Here is a 19867-nt window from a genome sequence, read left to right as displayed (position 1 = left end):
GTTATAAGAGTAAGAACATAATTTCTGCCAAAATAAAAAAATCTTTGGGATGTATTAGGTTTTTTGTTTTATAATTTTTAAGGATACTTGCATTTCTTGTTAGGTCAGCCTGATAAGCTGACAAAAATACTTCTTTATTAGTGAGTTCTACATTTTAATACATAGAAAAAATACAAATGAATGCAGACCCATCTGGCCAAAATGAACTACAAGAAGGTAAAGATGCAACCACTCAACCCGCACAAGTACGACACGCTGGAGCTGACGCCGGAGACAGCACCAAGCATACAGTTCCAAACTGTTTTCAAAGTCAGCTGCGAACCACACAAGAAACTGCTTGTCCTTATTGTTTGTTTCGATTCTGCCGTTCCTGTAAAAAGAGGAGAGTGGTTAACTCAGCACGTGCACACAGGTGACCGCCATGCACCCACAGAAGTGCGCCTGCTCAGGGGCAGGCCCCACCAGGCCCAGGCAGCCACCCACACAGGCGGCCACGGTCTGCCCACCCTCCCAAGGCGGCTGCCACCCATGCCAGCGTTCCCTCCGTGTGCTGTCATGGCATGGAAAACATTACAGCACAGAACGAGAGCTAGCCTGGACGGCGACCGAGCCGGTTACCTGCAAGCTGCTCCTCCTTTCTCCCACCTGAGCCCCCTGGTGGCTCAGAGGACAGTACGACTAGCCGGGAAAGCAAGCTCTGAGTCCCTTGGTTTGCAGAGCAGGAGGACAAACGGGGACCACCAGCCACGGCCCTTCCCACCAGCCCAAGTCCGGGCCAGCTAACAGCACCTGTAGGCGAGCCCCTCTTTCCAGGCTCACTTCTACTTCCACGAAGGCAGCCCTCTCCCAGTGTGTGCTTGATGCACAAGTCTGGGATCTACATCCAATTCTTTCTCCTCATTGCCCACCCGGCTTCTCATCAGTGGGTCTTCCCAACTCTGTAGAATCTAAAGTCAGCTCTCAGCAGGGTGTGGTGGGGCAGTACTGTAATCCCAGTACTTGAGAGACCGAGACAGGAGAATCACAGGTCCAAGCTAGTGAGATTCTCATTAACCTAGCAAGACCCTATTTCCAAATAAGAAATAAAATTGGGCTGGGGGTGTAGCTCAATGGTAGAATGCCTTTGGGTTCAATCCCCAGCACCACAAGAATTAGCTACTTAATTAATTCAGCTCTCAGCATGAAAACCTCCCTGATGCATGACACAAGCACTACACCTATGGCTACAGGTGCAGCAGTGCACACCCACCCTACGTGCGGCTAGTGAACACAACACATGTCCTGCCAACGACGGCCTAGCCTGGGGCCTGGGGTGAACAGTGCACGGCCCAGGGCAGGCCTCTGAGGACGTTCCTCCCACGACTAGTCACCACTGAGGAGGCTACGGGTGCCTGGAGAAACGAGCAGGGTCGACAGGTCCTCCTCTGATAGCTAACATAGCTCCCTACTCTGGTGCGTAACTGGGAAATTAGGAACTCTACATCTCACTCCCTTAAGATTCGCTCTTGAGTCAAAATGCTGCTAATGATGCATTGAAAGGAGGAAGGCTGCAGCCGACGACTGGTCTGCAGCCAGGTGGTGGCGCACACGTGGAATCCCATTCTTGGGAGGCTGAGACAAGTAGCTGCAAGTTCTCGGCCAGACTCAGCAACTCAGTGAGGCCCTCTGCCTCACTTTACAGGGTAACAGGGAAATTTTGAAAGGGGACTTTGCAAAACTGTTAACTACACTTTACCTTTTATTTATTTTTTATGCTGTACTGGGGATGGAATCCAGATTGGAATTCTACCACAGAGCCACACCCCCAGCCCTATTTTGTTTTATTCTTTATTTTGAAACGGTCTCACCAAGTTACAAAGGGCTTCTCTAAGTAGTAGCTGAGGCTGTCCACAAACCGCGATCCTGTCTCAGCCTCCCAAATGCTGGGATTACAAGCGTGCGCCATCTTGCCCAGCTGCCTTTCCTATCTATCTATCTATCTATCTATCTAATCTATCTAATCTATCTATCTAATCTATCTATTTATTGCAGTACCAGGGATGGAACCCAGGGGCATTCTACCTCCAAGCTACAGCCCCAGCCCTATTTTTTTAGTCTTTTTTATTTTTTGAAACAGGGTCTCACAATTTGAAGAGTCTCGCTAAGTAGCTGAGGCTGTCCGCGAACTGCGATCCTCCGGTCTCTGCCTCCCAAATGCTGGGATTACAAGCCTGAGCCACCATGCCCAGCACTGACTTTTCCTTTTAAATGACAGCTGTGTGAGGTCTGTCCTCACACCAGCAGCTGCGGTGCTCCCAGCTGAAGGAAGGCATGGCTCCTGACTGCAGCATCCCTCAATCTGGAGGCCACACGGCATTCCTCAGTGGAGACCCTGAGTCTCAACTCAAAACGCCCAAATTCTGACTCCTAAATAAACTACAACCCACTATCAGGAGACTAAAGTGCCTGGCAGACAGCCCAACGTGGCGCAGTCAGTATGCACCAGTCTGAGGACCACCACAGGCCACCTTCTCTTCTTTGCTGGCAGGAAGCTCAAGACACCAGCAATCCCACCAAGGCCAGGGCAAGTCAGTGTTCTTGTTTGGTGCTCTCCATGGCACAGATTAACATAGCACTGAACTCTGAGGCAAAGCCGCATCTGTGCTGACACTCTGGGGAAGGTCACCATGCTCCTTCCAGAATTCTCCTAAGACAGGTAGTGGAGGCCCGCCAAGATCCTGACCACAGGCAGATGCTCATGGGCCCTGCAGGTCACTCACAAGCAGGAGGCTCAACAAAAAAAATGCAGTGTCTAAGCATCAAGTTGTTATAATGCAAGTTTTAGGACTGTGCGTGCGTGCGTGCGTGCGTGTGTGTGTTACTGGGGATTGAATCCAGGGGCATTCTACCTCCAACCTACAACCCAGACCTCTAAGTTGCAGAGGGCCTCACTAAGTAGCTGAGGCTGGCCACGAACCTGAATCCTCCCGTCTCAGCCTCCCAAGTACTGGGATTACAAGCGTGCATCACCATGCCCAGCTAGGACACTAATTTCAAAAACACCTACCAGATCATGGGTAGAGTTATAACCCTAAGCTTATCACCAACCTCTGGGACCAAGTGTCGCTTCAGGAAAACCCAAGTACTCAGTATTTAAGAGGAACAACTGAACATGCACACATTGTCAAGTAGCAGTCTAAGACCAGACCTAAACTCACTAATGATCCTATTCTAACCTGCAAATCCAGCAAGCCATGAACGGTATTAATGACATTCTGCATATGACAGCAGTCCCCTAGCACCACGCTGACTGGCAGCACCGGAGCCATCTTAGTTTGCACTAAGGCTCTATGATGTCTGTGGGCCTCAAATCCCCCAAAAAACACTTTTCTCAGAATTTGCGCTATTAAGTGGCACATGACTGTATTTATTATACGTTATACCTAAAAAGCCGAATGCAGGGAAAAGAGTAACACCCCCGACCTTTTCAGTCTTGTGAACCCCAGGCTGTCCACACGAGGGGAAGCCATCGGTGCCAGCACTGCCACGGGGCCTCTGCTCACCTCTGCCCCAAACATTTCAGGACACTGCATGCCCATAAGCACTTCCTCCTCTCACAGACCCAGAGAAGACTGGAACCCAGCTTCTGCCAACTGACACTGCGTGAAGAAAGGGGCCTCAGATGAAGGGAGCTTTATGAAGTACGTCAGGCCCATATTTCCCATTTCCGGGGCGGGGGGCACCTGTGGGTACCTGGCCCGGGTTCTCAAGAGCAGACACACTGGCTCCAGGGAAGTGTGAGGCTCAGATCCCTAGTGGCTTTACTACACAAACCTAAGAGGCAGTTAGGACCAACTCAGAGATCTGAATGTATCTGTTTACTGATAAAATGCCTGGGTTCCAAACATACTCCTCCCCTACCATTCTCTTACTATTTAAATGGTTTAAACTTCCCAGACTGCAGGATAGTGTTTTTAAAAGAAAATAAGGGCTAGGCATGGGGCACACACTTGTAATCCCAGCATTTAGGAGGTTGAGACAGGAGGATCGCGGTTTGCGGACAGCCTCAGCTACTTAGGCCCTTTGAAACTCAGTGAGACCCTGTTTCAAAATAAAGAATAAAAAATCGGGATGGGGGTGTAGCTCGGAGGTGGAATGCCCCTGGGTTCCATCCCCAGTTCTAGACCAGACCAGAGCTTCCAGCTGCTGATGGGCAGTGCTTGAGAAGCCAGAGACCCAGGGCGGTGCACAGCAAAGTGCTGGCCACCGCCCCCACCTCTGTACCTCCCCACCCCCTCCCCGCACCTGGGAACACTGCGCTGGACAGAGGCTAGGAGCACCGAGAGATCAAGCTTCAGGAGGAGAGAGAACAAGAGCAACTCCCACATATCTCTGTAACCACATGTGCACAATGGTCCCAATTGACTATGCTTCTTGAAACTGAAAAGCGGTCAGGCCTGGTGGCACAAACCTATAATCTCAGTACTTGGGAAGCTGAGACAGAAGAATCACTGCCTAGTAACTCAGTGAGTTCTCCATAAGACCCTGCTTCCAAATAAAAAATTAAAATAAAAGGGCTAGGGGTGTGGCTCAGGTAGAGTGCCCCTAGGTTCATTCCCAAGTGCGCGCGCGCGCGCGCGCGCACACACACACACACACACACACACACACACACACACACACACACACACACCTGAAAAGCAATCAAAAGTTACGATTATTAAACTCAACATCACTGGATCCTCCCAGTGACCAGGTCCCTGAGGAAGCTCCGCAGTGCTTCCCCCATGCTCTGAACTCCCTGCAGAGGCCAGCAGGGCACTGCCTGTCACTGCCCCAGCTCAGTGGACAGCCCCTCTGCTCTGCTCACCGCCCAGGTGCCCAGGCGGGCTCAGGATGGGGACCTGCAGCGCAGCGCAGCAGGTGCCCAGCACTCACCTTGCGCACCACCTCCTCCTCCTCCTGCCGCTTCTCGTAGTGAGAAAAGTCGTCGAAGATGGAGGTCGTGTGCTTGTAGGAAGCGATGATCCTGAGCACTTGCTTGGCTTTCTCCAGGGGCACCTCCTGTGTGTCTCGGGAGTTGGTGACCGGCTTGTTGTCGTTGTTCTCCAGTCTGATGTGCCGGAGCTGGTTATTGGGTACGTCCTTGACAAAGATCCACTTCACGTCAAACTTCCCCTTCCACTTGTCCTGAGACCAGACCCCGGCGCTAGTGCCGTAGTCCACAGGGGACTTCATCTCGGCCACCCCACAGAAGTGGCCACTCCCGTTGACGCTGAAGAGCAGGTAGACGGGCCCCTTGCTGCTCACGGCGCGGAAGGCGCTGTCCAGACGCTTGTTGCCGTGCTCGGTGCTGCACCAGATGGAATACTTGATGGAGCGGTGGATGTCGTCCTCAGAGTAGCTCTTTATGATGAACACCCGTCCACTTTTAAGGTTCCAGTCAAACTCCTTGGGGTTATAGCTGTGGGCAGCCTTCAGTTTCTCAAGGACGGGGTGAGATTCTACACTGGGGGCAGAATTAGGCTGGGTATTTCCAGGAGAGTTACTATCGCTGCCGGCCCCTCCACTCTGCCCAAACACCGCATTTCTGTTGCGAGGAGCGACCCAGCGGGTTTGGGGTGGCTGCTGAGGACTCTGATACTGTGGCTGGGCCAATGGGGGAGGCTGAGCTGGGAGAGGCTGGGCCACCTGCTGGGGCTGCGGGGCAGACTGGGAAGATGGTACCTGCTGCGGGGCCGGGGCCTTCGGCACAGGCCCCTTGTTATCCCAGGTACCAATGTCCATGTTATGCTTTATTGGTGGAGGAGGCAGGGCGCCTCCCATCACGGGCCCGCTCTTTGTTTTCATCTTAGGCTGTGGCTTTGCGGGCTTGCTGGCAATGGCAGCCCACGAGGTTGGCTTTGAAACTGGCATGTTTACAGTTGTCCCACCATTGCTGGAAAGGACACCTGTCAGTGCCACGCTGTTAACAACAGAGCCCACTGTCTTGACTGCAGAGGTGGTGACATCCCCAATCTTCAGGCCAACCATGCCCTGCTCCAGGCTGTTCATACCAGGCGCCTTGTTGAGGGTGTCGCTGTGAAAACCTGTCTGCCCATCCACAACGGTGCCACCCAGGGAGCTTGGCGGGTAGGTGTAGCTGCTCCCATATGCGGAGCTCTGGGTCTGCTGCCCCTGAGAACCACTTGCCCCCCATGCTGAGAATGCAGGGTTTTCTGGGAAAAAGCTAAACCTGTGCTGATACATGTTGTTCCCCAGGCCCCCCGGCTGCCCAAAAACAGCATCATGCATGAAATGATGGTCTCCGTTACTGAGTTGCCCATAGGTGGTGAGGTATGGAATCGGAGGGTCCCCTGCAGTGGACCACGGCGCCTCATTGAGGGAGTATGGAAATCCGATGGACGGTGGGTAATAGCTGGAAAGGTAGGGATCGCTCATCGAGGGGTAACTGTTACTCTGTGAAAACAAATGTGGTAAGTTAGACTGCTATCACAGATGAGGAAACACTGAGCCCACAGACTACCTCTCAAGCACAAGCTGAGCAAAAACTAGCCCGACACCATGCAGGGCGACTCACTCTTAAGAGGACACTAAGGCCTCGGATGTGAGAAGAGTCAGGAGCCAGGGGGACAAGTGATTACTACAACCCGACTGTCATCTCAAAGCACAAAGCATCATTCACAACAATCTGAGCTCAAGTCTACTGACAGAGCTGGGCTTCTCTAGGGCCTTGGCGTTTCCCTTCGAGACTCCTCCATCTAGAGGAATCCAGAGTTGGGCCTTTTCTCTATCCTCCTGACAGCACAGTGGGGAGGCAGAGATGCTTCTGATGGCAAGTCAGCAGTCGAGGACAGGCGGCTCCAGCCCTGAGCAGTTGCTGCATCCTCCTCTGGGTGCGACACCCTTCCCACGCCCGGCCCTCAGGACTCCTCACTCCTTAGGGCTCCAGGGCCTGTCCTCACAGCTACCTTCCCTCTGGTCTGACATCACATGGTTTCTGGGCACCACCCTGGCTCTAGGGCAGGCCAGGCAGCAGAGGGCCCTGGCTGGCTCCAGCTCTTTGGCAGGAGTGAGCCCCTCAAGTGTGGGGCCCCAGCTCTGGGAACGAAGCAGCTCACTTGGGGCACCCCGTTGCCATGCAGAGGGAACCTCTGTGCAGCAGCAGGAGCCTGGGTGGCTGGGCCTGGTGGGGGATGGAGTGCTTCAGTGCCTCTTGGGCTGCCTGAGAAGCTGCCCAGCGTGCACCTGGGCCTAGGTCAGCAGTGGCGAGGAGTCTCCTCGAGGGACAGCCACCTGCCTCACTGTCCGAGTCACTCAAGATGCTCTCCTGCAGAGTGCTGCACTGTGGAGGGTGCTGGGGGGTGGGAACACACGGCTCAAGGCCAGAGCGCCACTGGTCAGCAGACACTTCAGAATCATCTGTTAAAACACTTGCTCCCCTGTGATGAAATCTTTGGGATTCAACAAGTGGGACATATCGATGTTCCATAAACATGAGAAAACTTGAGCTTACTGTCCCTTAAAAAGATCTCTTCAGTCCCTGCTCCTTTGCAGCAACCTACCTCGTAAGTGCCTCCACCCGGCAGCCCTCAAGCAGCCTTCTGCAGCAGGGCGGCCAGGAGGGAGGTCTGGTGGGGACCCACTCTGTGAGGAGAATGCATGGCATGGATAGGGGGTGGTCCTTCCGAAGAGAGGCCAGCCTTCCTCCCCCTCTTCAGCCCTAACATGCACGTAGAGGGCAGAAGGAAGAAGAGAAGCCCTAGTGGCTGTGTAGCATGTTAACCCACCTGGCCACAGTGCAAGACAGACACATCAGTGAGGCCAGAGACCTTTACCTGCAAGTCCTAACTAGGACAGAGAGAGTGCGTGTCAAGCTATGCGAACGCTATCCCTGAAATCCATTTGAGGTGCTCCCATCAAATGGGCACACAGGGCAGGACGCCCATGCTCCCTGCCACAGCACCACCTGACCTGGGTAACATGGCTTCAAGCACAGCTGTACACAGAGCCAAACAATCCTGAAATTCTGGCTCCTTCAGGTCTTAACACAAAGGTTCTAACTCTCTTTCTCTTGCAAAAACCATCACAGCGGAGGGCCAGGGAACCAGGAGCTCGCGCAGACGTACACATGCCAAGGAGGACAGAGGTGGCCAGAGAAGCCCTGCCTTCTCTGCCTGCTCGGAGCTGTCAGCTGGGCGGTGAATAAGCAGCAGTAGTTGTTGGCTGCCGAGAAAGCAACACCACTCACACTACAAGCTCTTTCCTGAACACCTACATGCATGCAACAAAGGAAAAGATTCCTAATCTCAAGGCCCTAGATTCACAGTTCCCTGCAAAAACTCTGGCACTTCAAGGCTGCAGGCCTGGTGGCCAGGCTCCATTCCTGGCAGCCCCAGTCCCACCCTCCAGGCCACAGGCCAACCTCAGCTTTCCCCGCAATGCTGAGAACCCACTTTCTACTGCCTCGGTCATATTCCCCTCCAGTCTCTGAAAGTAAGGCAGGCTTCTCTGCAGAGCTATCTGGAACAGGCCACACCACACAGAAGACACCTGCAGCGGCTGCTCCCGCACTGCACATGCTCAACAGCCCTCCCTGGGATGGGAGCTGCTGCTGGATCTGTAGTGCCAAGCCAACTGCTCTGCTCTCAACTTACTGCACAGTCCCTCAAGTGCACCCTGGAAACACACCTGGGCCGCCTGTGAAGCACACAAGCCGGTCCAGCCCTGAGCCTCCTGCGACCTCCTGAACAGCCAGACACCAGCTCAGTGCTCACACTCACTGCCAAGTCCTGGAGGGGACGCAGGCTGTGGCCCAGACCCCCCCGCCTGGCAGCTCCACAACACAGTCGAAGAATGGGAACACTTACTTAGCAGGGCGCTGCTGAATGAACCAAGTTATGAAAACAAACTCACAGCTTGCTCTTCACACGTCAACAGTTCACTCTAAGAGCACAGCTGGCTCCCAAATGCCTCCTCAGAAGAGGGCAGCACTGCCACACCCAAGACCTCCAACCACAGGCCTAGATACGACATGCCCACACCAAGGCAACACCCTCTCAGGCAGTCAGCCCACTGACAGGAAAACACAACTCTGGACTCTTGGGCTCCTTCTCTTGATTAACTAAGAAATAATACATACTCCAAAGAAATGAAGGAATTTTAAATATCAGTGATCTGTCTGCAGAGATCATTGGAAACACCAAACAGTAAAATCTAGCAAAGCCACAAACCCATCCTAGAATTAAGAGCAGTTTTTTCCATACTTAATTTTAATGACTTTAAAAGACAGTAAGAAAAAAGTAATGAATTCTTAAAATTACTCCAACACTGTTTCACAAACTGACTTGATACCAGAGCAACAGAGAGGCTGGAGGGAAAGCAGAAGGTCCCCCTGAGCCCAAGGCAAGCATCTGAGTAGCATGATGCTGCGAAGCATGTAGCCGGTCCCATCGAGCCAATGACGCGGAGGGAAGAGCACTGAGGGCAGTGCTGGCCAGTGACCTGGGACGCAGCCCTGAAGGCACTCCGACCAGGACAGGGCAGGCCTGCCAGGGCGACCTCCTGCCTCAGAAGCCCCAAACCCCAAACTTACTTGGTCGTCACTTTTCCTGTATGTCTTCAAGGCTGGTCCTGGAAGCTTTTGGGCCCCTCAGCTGGTTGGCCAATAGGCAGAGACAGCAGTTTCTGACACAGAATTTCTGCGTACGCCATAGCAATCGCCAATAAGGAGCACATGAAGACTTACGGAGTCCTTCCAGCCACACTTCTGGGAAGCAGGCAGGATGGCAAATCCCTACCTACCTAGTGGGCGCCCCCATGGACCTTTTAAGAAACCTGTATTGTTCAGGCGTAGCTACAGAAACCTCTGATAGACACAAGCCTGGATGACCACGTCTGCTGTCCTTTCAGGTCATCCTGAGCCCACCAGAATCACCTGGATTCAGGACTAAGCCAGCTGCCAAGTTTCGGCCAGCTCTTTACAATGCAACAGGCTGAGGACGCTGTGACAAAAAATAGCATTATTTAACTTGGCTCGCACTACTGGGTGAAAAACTAAGCCAATCCTGACAGAAACCTTAGGCAAGGGGTAAGCACAACTTTTCAAGACAACAACTCTCCAGGCCAGCAGCTTCTCCCAAAGTATAGAGATACAAACTTTAACGAAGCCACACTCGAGACCACACCTGAGTGACCGTATATACCAGGGACTTTGAGTGATGCCACACTAAACATTAGCACTTCCTAAACTCACGAAACTACCCCCCACCCTGCAAGTGATTGCTCAAGATAAAATCCAACCCTTAAACAAGAAGACTTTAAAAAGTCCTCTTTTTAAAGGACATGGCTTTAGCCGGGCGTGGTGGTACGTGCCTGTCATCCCAGTACTTGGCAGGCTGAGACAGGAAGAGCACAGGTCCTTAACAACTTAATGAAACCCATTTCAAAGTAAAAAATTAAATAGAGCCAGGAGTGTAGCTTGGAGGTAGAATGCCCCTGAGTTCAATCCCCAAAATCAAAATAAGTGTGGCTTCCTAAAGTGGTTCAGGAAAAAAAAAATTACAAATCACCAGCAGTGGAACTCACAACAGGAAACCTTATGAAATATTCTTATAAAATGAGTGTCCTATATCACACCTAGAAGATAACTGGATTATTAAAGAGAAAACCAAAAATGCTTTAGCTCCCTCATTTCTGCTCCTGTCAGATGTGTTGGCAAGTGGGCACAGGTATGCTGATGACTGAGTGCCTTGACTGCGGGGGCAGGCACTACCTCCACTGTGCCCAGGTGCCCCTGGCCATCTGTGTGCCGGTCAGAGGTCACAGAACACGCTCAGACTGCTCAGTGGCTGGTGCAGAAGGCCCAGGCCCAGCAGCATCTCCTTCCAACCTGGATGTCACACAGACAGCATCTTCTACACTGAGCAGGACCTACTCTGGGCCATTTCGTAGTCCTTCCTTACCTTTCAGAAAACCACAGGAGTCAGCAAACTAGGCAGCCTGAGCAGACATAAGCTCAAATAAGGAAATCGAGACCATTAAGCTCAACCCTGAGCCCCTCACTGAGCCCTCAGTTCCCCTCAGTTCCAAGCACACATTGCAGACCAGAGGGGAACATGGAGCTGCCACAGGCCACGCCACAGGCAAGTAGGAGAGCTAGCGCCTGACCCAGCAGAAGAGTGAGGCCTCTCTGGAGACCACCCACTGCAGCCCCATGAGCAACACTTCCACCTACTCGCGTGCTCTTGAGGACTGATTTCTCGGACCTTTCACTCTCAACAGCAGTTCCACACAGTGAAGCAGCACAGTGCCTCGCCACACACCATCTGCTGGCTGCAAGACAAGGGCGGAGGGGCCACCAGCTTCACGTTGTCATAGCTCCGCAAATGCACCTGCCGGAAGGTCAAAAGCCACAGAACCGTCCACTAAACAGGCGTAGTCTACCATACGTCAGTAATGCCTCAAAGAGGCACCCCAGCCCAGGAGGTGCTCAGCACACCGGTAGTGACTCCAAGCTCACCGACACCGGCCACACAGGAGCTCCCCTGACTGCATGGGCACCAAGCACCGCGGTCATCTAAGAATGGAAGAGAACCTTTCTATATGGCAGCCTGCACCAGAAAAGCCCAAATCTAGAGGCAGTAACAATTCCCAAATAACTCATGATGGAAATGGCAAAATAAGGAGAATTCAGTGCAAGGAGGGAGAACAGCTTTGTGGTCTCACATGAAGAAATGAAGACAGAAGGCTAGGCATCCGCTACATGCTTGCACGTCCTCCAAGTGAGCGTTGGCTCTGCTGTCACCAGCTCCTCCACCGGGCAGACCGTGATCTCCCAGGTCCTCAGATTCCTCACCTAAAATCTGCTACCAACCCCTCAGAAGCATGGACTTGCAAAGTGTGGTGGCACACACTTGCAATCCCAGTATCTGGGAGGCTGAGACGGGAGGATCGCAGGTTCGAAGACAGCCTCAGCAACACAGTGAGACTCTCAACAACCTAATGGGACCCTGTTTTCCAAACAAAAAATAAAACAGGCTGGGGGTATAGCTCAAAGGTAGAGCACTTCCGAGTTCAATACCATAAATATATAAATAAGTAAGTAAGTAAAACGGGGTGGGGGCTCTACTTAATGTTTGGCCATTACTTCTGGCAAAAAGTACATGGCTGACACCAGGTCAGTTCTGTAACACCCTGTTCTGCCCAGAAGCTTGGTGGGTCAACGCTCCCCGTACATTTCTCAGGCTCTGAAGCTGTTAACTTGCTAAGTGGAGTGGAAAGGAGGAGGATGGAGAAAAGTTCTCAGATGCCTTAGAAAAGGGCAGATGAAAACACTGGCAGGCTAGTTTCATTCCATTACTGGGGAGAAGCCTAGTTTCATTCTTAAGTAAACATAAACAGTACATGCTAAAAATGGCAGATATTATGGTTAACCCTAATTCCCACTGACCCAGTGCTTTTTGCGGTACAGGGGATTGAACCCAGGGGCATTCTACCGCCCAGCTATACCCCCACCCCTATTTTTAACTATTTTGAAAGAGGGTCGCTCACTAAGTTACAAAGGGCCTCACTAAGCAGCTGAGGCTAGCCGCAAACCCGCAATCTTTCCTGTTTCAGCCTCTCAAGTACTGGAATTACAAGTGTGGGTCACCATGCCTGGCAACCCAGTGGTTTTTAATGAGGGCGATTCTGTCCCCAGAAGATATGTGCAAATGCCCTATCTGGGGTGGAGCGGTGACTGTGGGAGGTGCTCACAGAATCTAGGAGGCAAAGCCAGGCAGGATGCTAAATATCCTTCCTACAATATACAGTCTTTGAAACAATGTGTTGGCCCAAATGTCAGAGTAGCAAGGTTGAGAATCCCTGAACTACCTAGAAAACCAAAGCCACTGTGACTTGCCAGGCCTGTATGGGGTACTGAGTACTTCACAGGCACACTTCAATGTCACCCTCCCGACATGTCTGTTGGGAGTTTCCAACTATCTGTTTTATAGAAAAGGAAACCGAGGCACAGGAAGGTGAGCTGCCTGACACAGGCAGAGTTAGAGTTCCCCCTCATTAGAAATCCAGTTCACGGCCAGAACTTGGCCACCCTCCGAGACCACAATTCTGACACCCCAGAGCCAAACACAATGTGTCAGAACACTCCAGGAACCACACACACACACTTGCACTCTGCAAGACACTATATACCACGGGTCCATTAGGACTCTGCCTGCCTCCCATCCTCAACAGGGTGCTGCTTCCTCCAGGGAAAAAACACCTGCAACACACTTGTGCCCCAGGTTTAGCAGAAGGAAGTTTTCAAAGCAAGTCTTCAAGACCATTCTGTGGTTTCTAATCCTTTCTAGTCTTCTTTCTTGTTTAAAGTAAGAGGAAAGTCAGATGTGACAACAAAGATGTTACAAATAATTAAAACTAGTTTTAAAATAATCACATGATAACCAAATCAACTCACCGGATTGGACTGTCCAGAAAGGTAGGGCTCAAAGTCGTTGTCATGAACTGTATCCTTCTGATGCAAAGAACCATTTTGTACTAGAACAAGAAGTTGCAAAATGTTATCTTCAAGTTTCAAAAGACTACTTTTAAGCATGAAAATAAACGTTAGCAATGCCTCTTTTCATCAATTTCTAGTAGGAACCATGACTTTATTTAGAAATGGGCACAACCAGTACAGATCTGGTATTTTCACAACTAATTAAAGTGGTGATATAGACCGAATAGTTTAATCTACATTTTAAATAAAAATCTAATTTTAATTTCTTAGGAAGTTTGTTTACAAAATACAAGTGCAAAAAAAATTTCAAGGAGTTCACAACCAGGTGTTGGAAAATTGACAAAGTCTAATAAAATCTATTTTAGTGATGCAAGCGGAGGACAGAGCCTCCAAATGCCCAGCTGAATGCCCAGCTGCTCGTGGAGACCTGAGAACAGGATGTTCACCTAGGAAGGCTGTAACTGAAGCTCACTATTATCTGGTTCTCCACTTACTTTCCACTGTTACAATCTTCAGCCAGAAAAGGAAAGGAAAGGTAAATAAACTACTGGGTCTTTCCCCATCTTAAAACACGATGAACCATATTTGGTTACACCCCAGTAACACACACACTGGTTAAAAACATTCTTCCAAGTAAACATCAAGTGTGTGGTTCTCAGGAAGAGTGAGTTATGAGGGCTTACCCCAAGCCAGAATATCACAAGAGATGACAGCAGACTTAGAGACAAAGGTTATCACTACAGGAACATGGTGCTAGCTCGCAGGGCTCTCAGGCTGAGTGCATCTCCCAAGGGCCAGCCCTAAGGGCGGCAGAGAGCTGGTCACACGCCACCGCTGGCCTCTGCACCTGTCCCTCAGGCAGTGCCTTATCTCCTCTCATCAAATCAACAACCTTCCAGTGGGGAGGAAGGGGCTAAAGTACTCTGAGCACCCATTTATTTACTTCTTGAAATGCCCCTGTCTTCAACCTGTCAAATCTCTAGGAATCTGCAAAGTCTCATCTCCCAAAAGCTGGGCAAGTTTCCGGTTCCAGATGCGGCTCGTGGACTTGCCACAGGGGCGGGGGCCGCCCCATCCTCGTCCAACTCCCCCATGGCCATCCTGGAACTTGCCTCACCTTTATTATCTTGTCCTTTTGTTCTCTGTCGCCACAGGCCGGGACGTGCAAGTCGGACACAACCCAGCCCGGGAAAAGAAAGACAAAATTACTCTCCAGAGAATGGACCCCGGCGGGCGGTGCGACCCAGGCCCAGGCTTCGGGTCCCCTGCCCCGCCGCCCGCACCACAGACCCGCGACCCCGCCGTCGGACCCAATGACCCCGGCTCCGCAGTCCTGGCCAGGCCTCTAGGTCCTCGGCCCAGTCCCTCATCCCGGCCCGCGGCCTGCCTCCAAGTCCTTGGCCAGCCGCGCGCCCAGGACACCTGCCTGGCCTCCAGGTCCCCCATGCCGACACCCAGGGCCCAGGCGCGGAACCGGCGCGGCCCCGGCCCCCAGGCCTGGCCGGCCCTGAGGTTCCCGGGCGGCTCCGCGACCCCAGATCCGAGCCCTGCGGCCCCGCCAGGCCCGCTACCTGGGGGTCCACGCTGGTGGCCGACATGCTTCATGAACAGCGCGGCGCGGGGCCGGGCGCCCGCCGGCTCGGGCCTCCCGCAAGGCCGGGCCTGTCAGCCCGCGCGTGCGGCCCGGGACCCGCCGCCCACTCCTCGGGCGCGGCCGGGCGCGACGGCGGCGGCGGGTCACGCGAGCCGGGAGCGGCGGGCAGGCAGAGGGCCGGGCGGACGCGCTGAGGGGGCGCCGACTCCAATGGCGGCGGCGGCCGGGACGAGGCTGCGCGACGTCAGCACGCGGGGCAGGCTGGGAGCGCCGTCGGGCCGCCGCCGCCGCGCCTGCGCACGGCCGTCCGGCGCACCGGATTTCGCGCCGCGGTCCCAGTCTCGTGCGGCGGGGCGGGGCCTCCTGGAGGGGGCGGGGCGAGCCGGGGAGTCACGTGGGAAGCCTCGGGAAGCGCGGGGCCGCGGCGGTGGTCTGCGGTGCACCTGCCGCACGGCCCCTCCCACCCTGTGTGAACGCTCTTGCCACCAAGGCTACGGGGTGGATTCCTCACCAGAGCAAAAGAAAGTTCAGCCACGCTTGGGCCCTAGCTGGGCAACAGGCCTTTGGTCTTCGTGGACATATGCACAGCCCCTTTATGGCTCCAAGTTCATGAGAAAGCCTGGTCCTCCTCGCCCGACCCACCAGGACCCCCAGGTGGACTCTTTCCCTGCCCTCTCAGTCCAGCTGCCCTGGGGCCAATGCCCACTCAGACTACTTCCAGGTTGCTTTCTTTTCTCTGGCTGGGGCACATCGTAAGGACCTGGATCTGAGGGGTGTCCTCATCCTGCTAAGGGGACAGACCTGGATGCTGGCTCACGCAGGGTGGCAGGCAGGCAAGGTGAGCGGGCTCCCCAAAGCAGGTCAAGGCAGATTCACGAGGCAGAGTGAACAGGGGCCGGGGGCCCGCAGTGGTTCATAGGGGGCAGTTCCAAGCCTGCGCCTCCTTCAGCCAGGCAAGACAACCTCTCACCCCTGCAGGAGGGGGTGGAGGCAAACGGTTGGCCCCAGGGAGGGCTGCTTGCGTTCCAGTATTCCCGGTTGCCCATTGCTGAGTCTCCCTGGTCCCCTGCCTGGGCTATACCTGGGAAACTATGGCCTAGCTCAGAGCCAGGAGGCATGCCTGATGTTCTGAGGAGCTATCTGGCTACATGGGGATGTTGATATGTTAGGGCTGTGGGCAGTTCATGCCAAGATGAAGTCCATGGATTTGGGTAGGTTTGAACATCACATATAGCTAGTCAGTGGCACACACCCGGAATCCCAGTACAGGAAGCTCAGACAGGAGAATCACAGGTTCAAGGCCAGTGTTAGCACCTTAGTGAGACTCTGTTTCGAAAGAAAAAATAAAGCTGGGCATGGTGGTACACGTTTGTAATCCCAGTACTGGGGAGGCAGAGACAGGAGGATCACAGGTTCACGGACGGGCAGCCTCCACAACTTAGGGAGGCACTCTGCAACTTAGTGAGTCCCTGTTTCAAAAATAAAAAATAAAATAGGGCTGGAGATGTAGTTCAGAGGTAGAATGCCCCTGGATTCAACCCCCAGTACCACAGAGGGAAAAAAAAGATAAAATAAAAAGGGCTGCTGGGCTGCAGTATTTGGGAGGCTGAAAGAGGAGGATTGCAAATTTGCGGCCAGCCTCAGCAACTAAGGAAGGCTGTCGGTAACTTAGCAAGACTTTGCTTTAAAAAAAAAAAACAGGTGAAGTGCAATGGTGCTTGCATGTAATCTCAGTACTTGGGTGGCTGAGACAGGAGGATAGCAGGTTTGAAGCTAGCCCCAGCAACTTAGTGAGGCCCTACTAAAAAATATAAGAGCCGGGCATGATGGCGCACGCCTGTAATCCCAGTATGTGGGAGGCTGAGACAGGAAAGTCACAGGTTTGAGGACGGCCTCAGCAAAGTAACGAGATGCTTGGGAACCTGGTGAGACCCTGTTTCAAAACAAAAAATAAGATGGAAATGGTGGCACATGCCTGCAATCCTAGTATTTGGGAGGCTGAGGTAGGAGGATCCCAAGCTCAAGACTACCCTGGCAAGTTAGTAATACACATAGCAACCTAGTAAGACCTTGTTTTTATTTTTTTGGTATTGAGGTCAATCCTCCTCCTCCTCTTTCCCCTCCTCCTCCTCCTCCTCCTCCTCCTCCTCCTCCTCCTCCTCCTCCTCCTTCTTCTTCTTCTTCTTCTTCTTCTTCTTCTTTTCTTCTTCTTTTGCAGGTCTGAGGATGGAACCCAGGGGCATTCAACCTCCAAGCTACACCCCCTGCCTTATTTTATTTTATTTTTTGGTGGTACTGGGGTTCCTGGAAACCCTTCTACCTCCGGGCTACACTCCCAGACCTCTTTTACATTTTATATTTGGAAACAGGGTCTCCTAAGCCAGTGCGCGCGGCTGGCTTCGAACCTGCGCGATCCTCCTGTCTCTGCCTCCCAAGCGCGGGGATTACAAGGATGCACCACCACGCCGGGCCTTATTTTTTATTCTTTATTTTGAAACAGGGTCTCACTGAGTTGCAGAGAACCTCACTAAGTAGCTGAGGCTGTCTGCGAACCGTGATCCTCCGGTCTAAATCTCCCAAATGCTGGGATTACAAGCGTGCGCCACCACGCCCGTCTTTTTTTTTTTTTTTTTTTTTTTTAAGTTCTGGGGATGGAACCCAGGGCCATTCTACCTCCAAGCGACATACCCAGCCCTATTTTTTATTCTTTATTTTGAAACAGGGTCTCACTGAGTTGCAAAGGGCCTCACTAAGTAATAGCTGAGGCTGTCTGCAAACTGCAATCCTCCTGTCTCAGCCTCCCAAATGCTGAGATTACAAGTGTGTGTCACCATGCCCAGCTCTGATCTTGTTTTAAAACAAAACAAAAAAATTTTTAAGTGAAAGGGTGTAGCTTAGAGATAGGAGGTAGAATGCCCTTAGGTTCAATCTTCAGTAACACACACACACACACACACACACACACACACACACAGCTGGGGGTGTAGCTTAGTGGCAGAATACCCCTGGGTTCAACCTCTAATACCAAAAAATAAGTAAATAAGCCATGCGTGTTGGCACACGCTTGTAATCCCAGCATTTGGGAGGCTGAGACAGGAGGATCGTGGTTCACGGACAGCCTCAGCTACTTAATGAGGTCCTTTGCAACTCAGTGAGACCCTGTTTCAAAATAAAGAATAAAAAATAGGGCAGGGGTGTAGCTTGGTGGCAGAACACCCCTGTGTTCAATCTCCAGTACCACAAAAATAAGTAAATAAAAATAAAAGTGACTGGCAGTGAAGCTCAGAAGTAGAATGCCCCTGGGTTCAATCATTAATGTCCAACCCCCCAAAAAAATCCCCACACATAGAATGGCATATTGCAGAATGGTGGTGGAGCTTAGGAGGACACAGAGACTGTGGTTACCAGCAGCCTCTGAGGACCAGAAGGCCCGCCACTGTCTGTGGTGAGGCTGGACCCTTGGACAGGCTCTAGGTACCTGCCTGCAGGGAGCCCGGGCACGGGCTCTTTGGACACCCTACCTTCCTCCCACTGCTCACACACCTCAGGCTGCATGGTGCAGCGGCCCCCACGTGCGTGGCCTTCCCTGTAGCTCCTAGGTCCTGGGTTCCCTTGCTGGCCTGCCTGGTATCCCGCCCCCTTGTGTCTAGTGCATCCTAATATATTTTTAGGCATCCACTCCAGTCCCTGTGATGTGCGGTGGACGCCTCCCCTGGGCCTGATCTGGGCCTGTGAGCACCAGCTGGTCAGTGGCGGGATGTTTGGGGAATGGGAAGCTTTCTCCCTGCTGTTGCTAAGCTGTCAGCGGCCACGCTGGCCTGGATATGACCCTGGCCCCAGGAAGGAGACAGGTGAGACTGACGGTATCTAAATACCGGAGTCCAGCTGAGCCGGAAGCTGTCTGCCTCCACGCTTTGCTCCTTGAACCAAGATGTGTCATTTGTGCTGAAGTGTCCAGCTTCCGTCACCTGCAACTGAGAGTCCTGACCACAGGACAACGTGCCATTCAGTGGCCAGCCCTCACTGTCCCTTGTCCTCAGCCAGCCAGTTCCCTCTGCCTGGCACCCTCGGCTCCTCTTTCTCCTCCTCTCTAGAGCCACCCGAGGCTCTGGCACCCCTCTCCCTCTGAGGACACTTGGGCCCTCCCGTGGCCCTATTCTGCGCTGTCCTCTCCCTCATGTCCAGCAGGGGGAGCGCTGAGCCAGGCTTAGAAAGCTCACTTCCCAGCTCTCCCGGCTCTCCTCTCTAGGGGCAACCGTGGGAGGAGGGGCTCCGTCCACCAGGTGTGGGTGGGTGGTCACCTTCTGGGCGTCCCATAACTGGGTTTGGTTGTCCACAGAGTACCCACTTAGCAATGGGTAGCTGTTGAGCACCAGAAATCAAGGACCAGGCATGAGCTGGGGATCCTGGGCAGCTTCAGTGCCTCAATCCACCAGGCTGGTGCACGGCCACCCAGGGGCTCAGCGGGGTGGGCTGCAGGAGCAGCTGACCTCCAGCTCAGCTCTCAGCACCCACGTGCCCCTCCGTCCTTGATTTCCTCACCTCTGAAAAGGGACGTGCTGCGTCCATTTCAGAGGGCCATTGTGGGATCCTGCCCGCTGTTCCCCTCCATCCTAGGGCAGTGCCAGGCATCCTGCGGAGGGGTCCTGTGTTCTGTCCCCACCTTGTTCTGAGAGATGCCACCTGCCCCTGTGGGTGGAGTGGGACCTGCGACGTCATCGCTGCGCCTCTGGGCCCCTGCCAGGGAGCCCTGGAACACCTCCCCCTGCAGCGAGCACGTGACCTGGCTGCTA

General features: G+C 53.1%; 1 protein-coding gene across 3 annotated transcripts; it reads right to left on the bottom strand.

Annotated features, from left to right (window-relative positions):
* Positions 1 to 343: 343 nt before the first annotated feature.
* Positions 344 to 15085, bottom strand: YTHDF1 (YTH N6-methyladenosine RNA binding protein F1; the record flags this gene model as incomplete). Of its 3 annotated transcripts, none has more annotated exons than XM_080716214.1 (5): positions 344 to 370; positions 4918 to 6468; positions 13439 to 13518; positions 14598 to 14622; positions 15052 to 15078. In XM_080716214.1, 5 exons carry the CDS (start codon positions 15076 to 15078, stop codon positions 344 to 346), a joined length of 1710 nt encoding a protein of 569 aa, XP_080572340.1. The 3 variants fall into 3 exon arrangements, with proteins under 3 accessions (XP_080572340.1, XP_080572342.1, XP_080572341.1); XM_080716216.1 differs by having other exon boundaries at positions 4918 to 6438; XM_080716215.1 differs by lacking the exon at positions 14598 to 14622 and having other exon boundaries at positions 4918 to 6438; positions 15052 to 15085.
* Positions 15086 to 19867: the final 4782 nt, after the last annotated feature.

Source organism: Muscardinus avellanarius (genome assembly GCF_963383645.1).
Source record: "Muscardinus avellanarius genome assembly, chromosome: 19".
Lineage (NCBI taxonomy): Eukaryota > Metazoa > Chordata > Mammalia > Rodentia > Gliridae > Muscardinus > Muscardinus avellanarius.
Note: the sequence above shows the minus strand (reverse complement) of the source record. Positions and strands in the feature narration are given on the sequence as shown.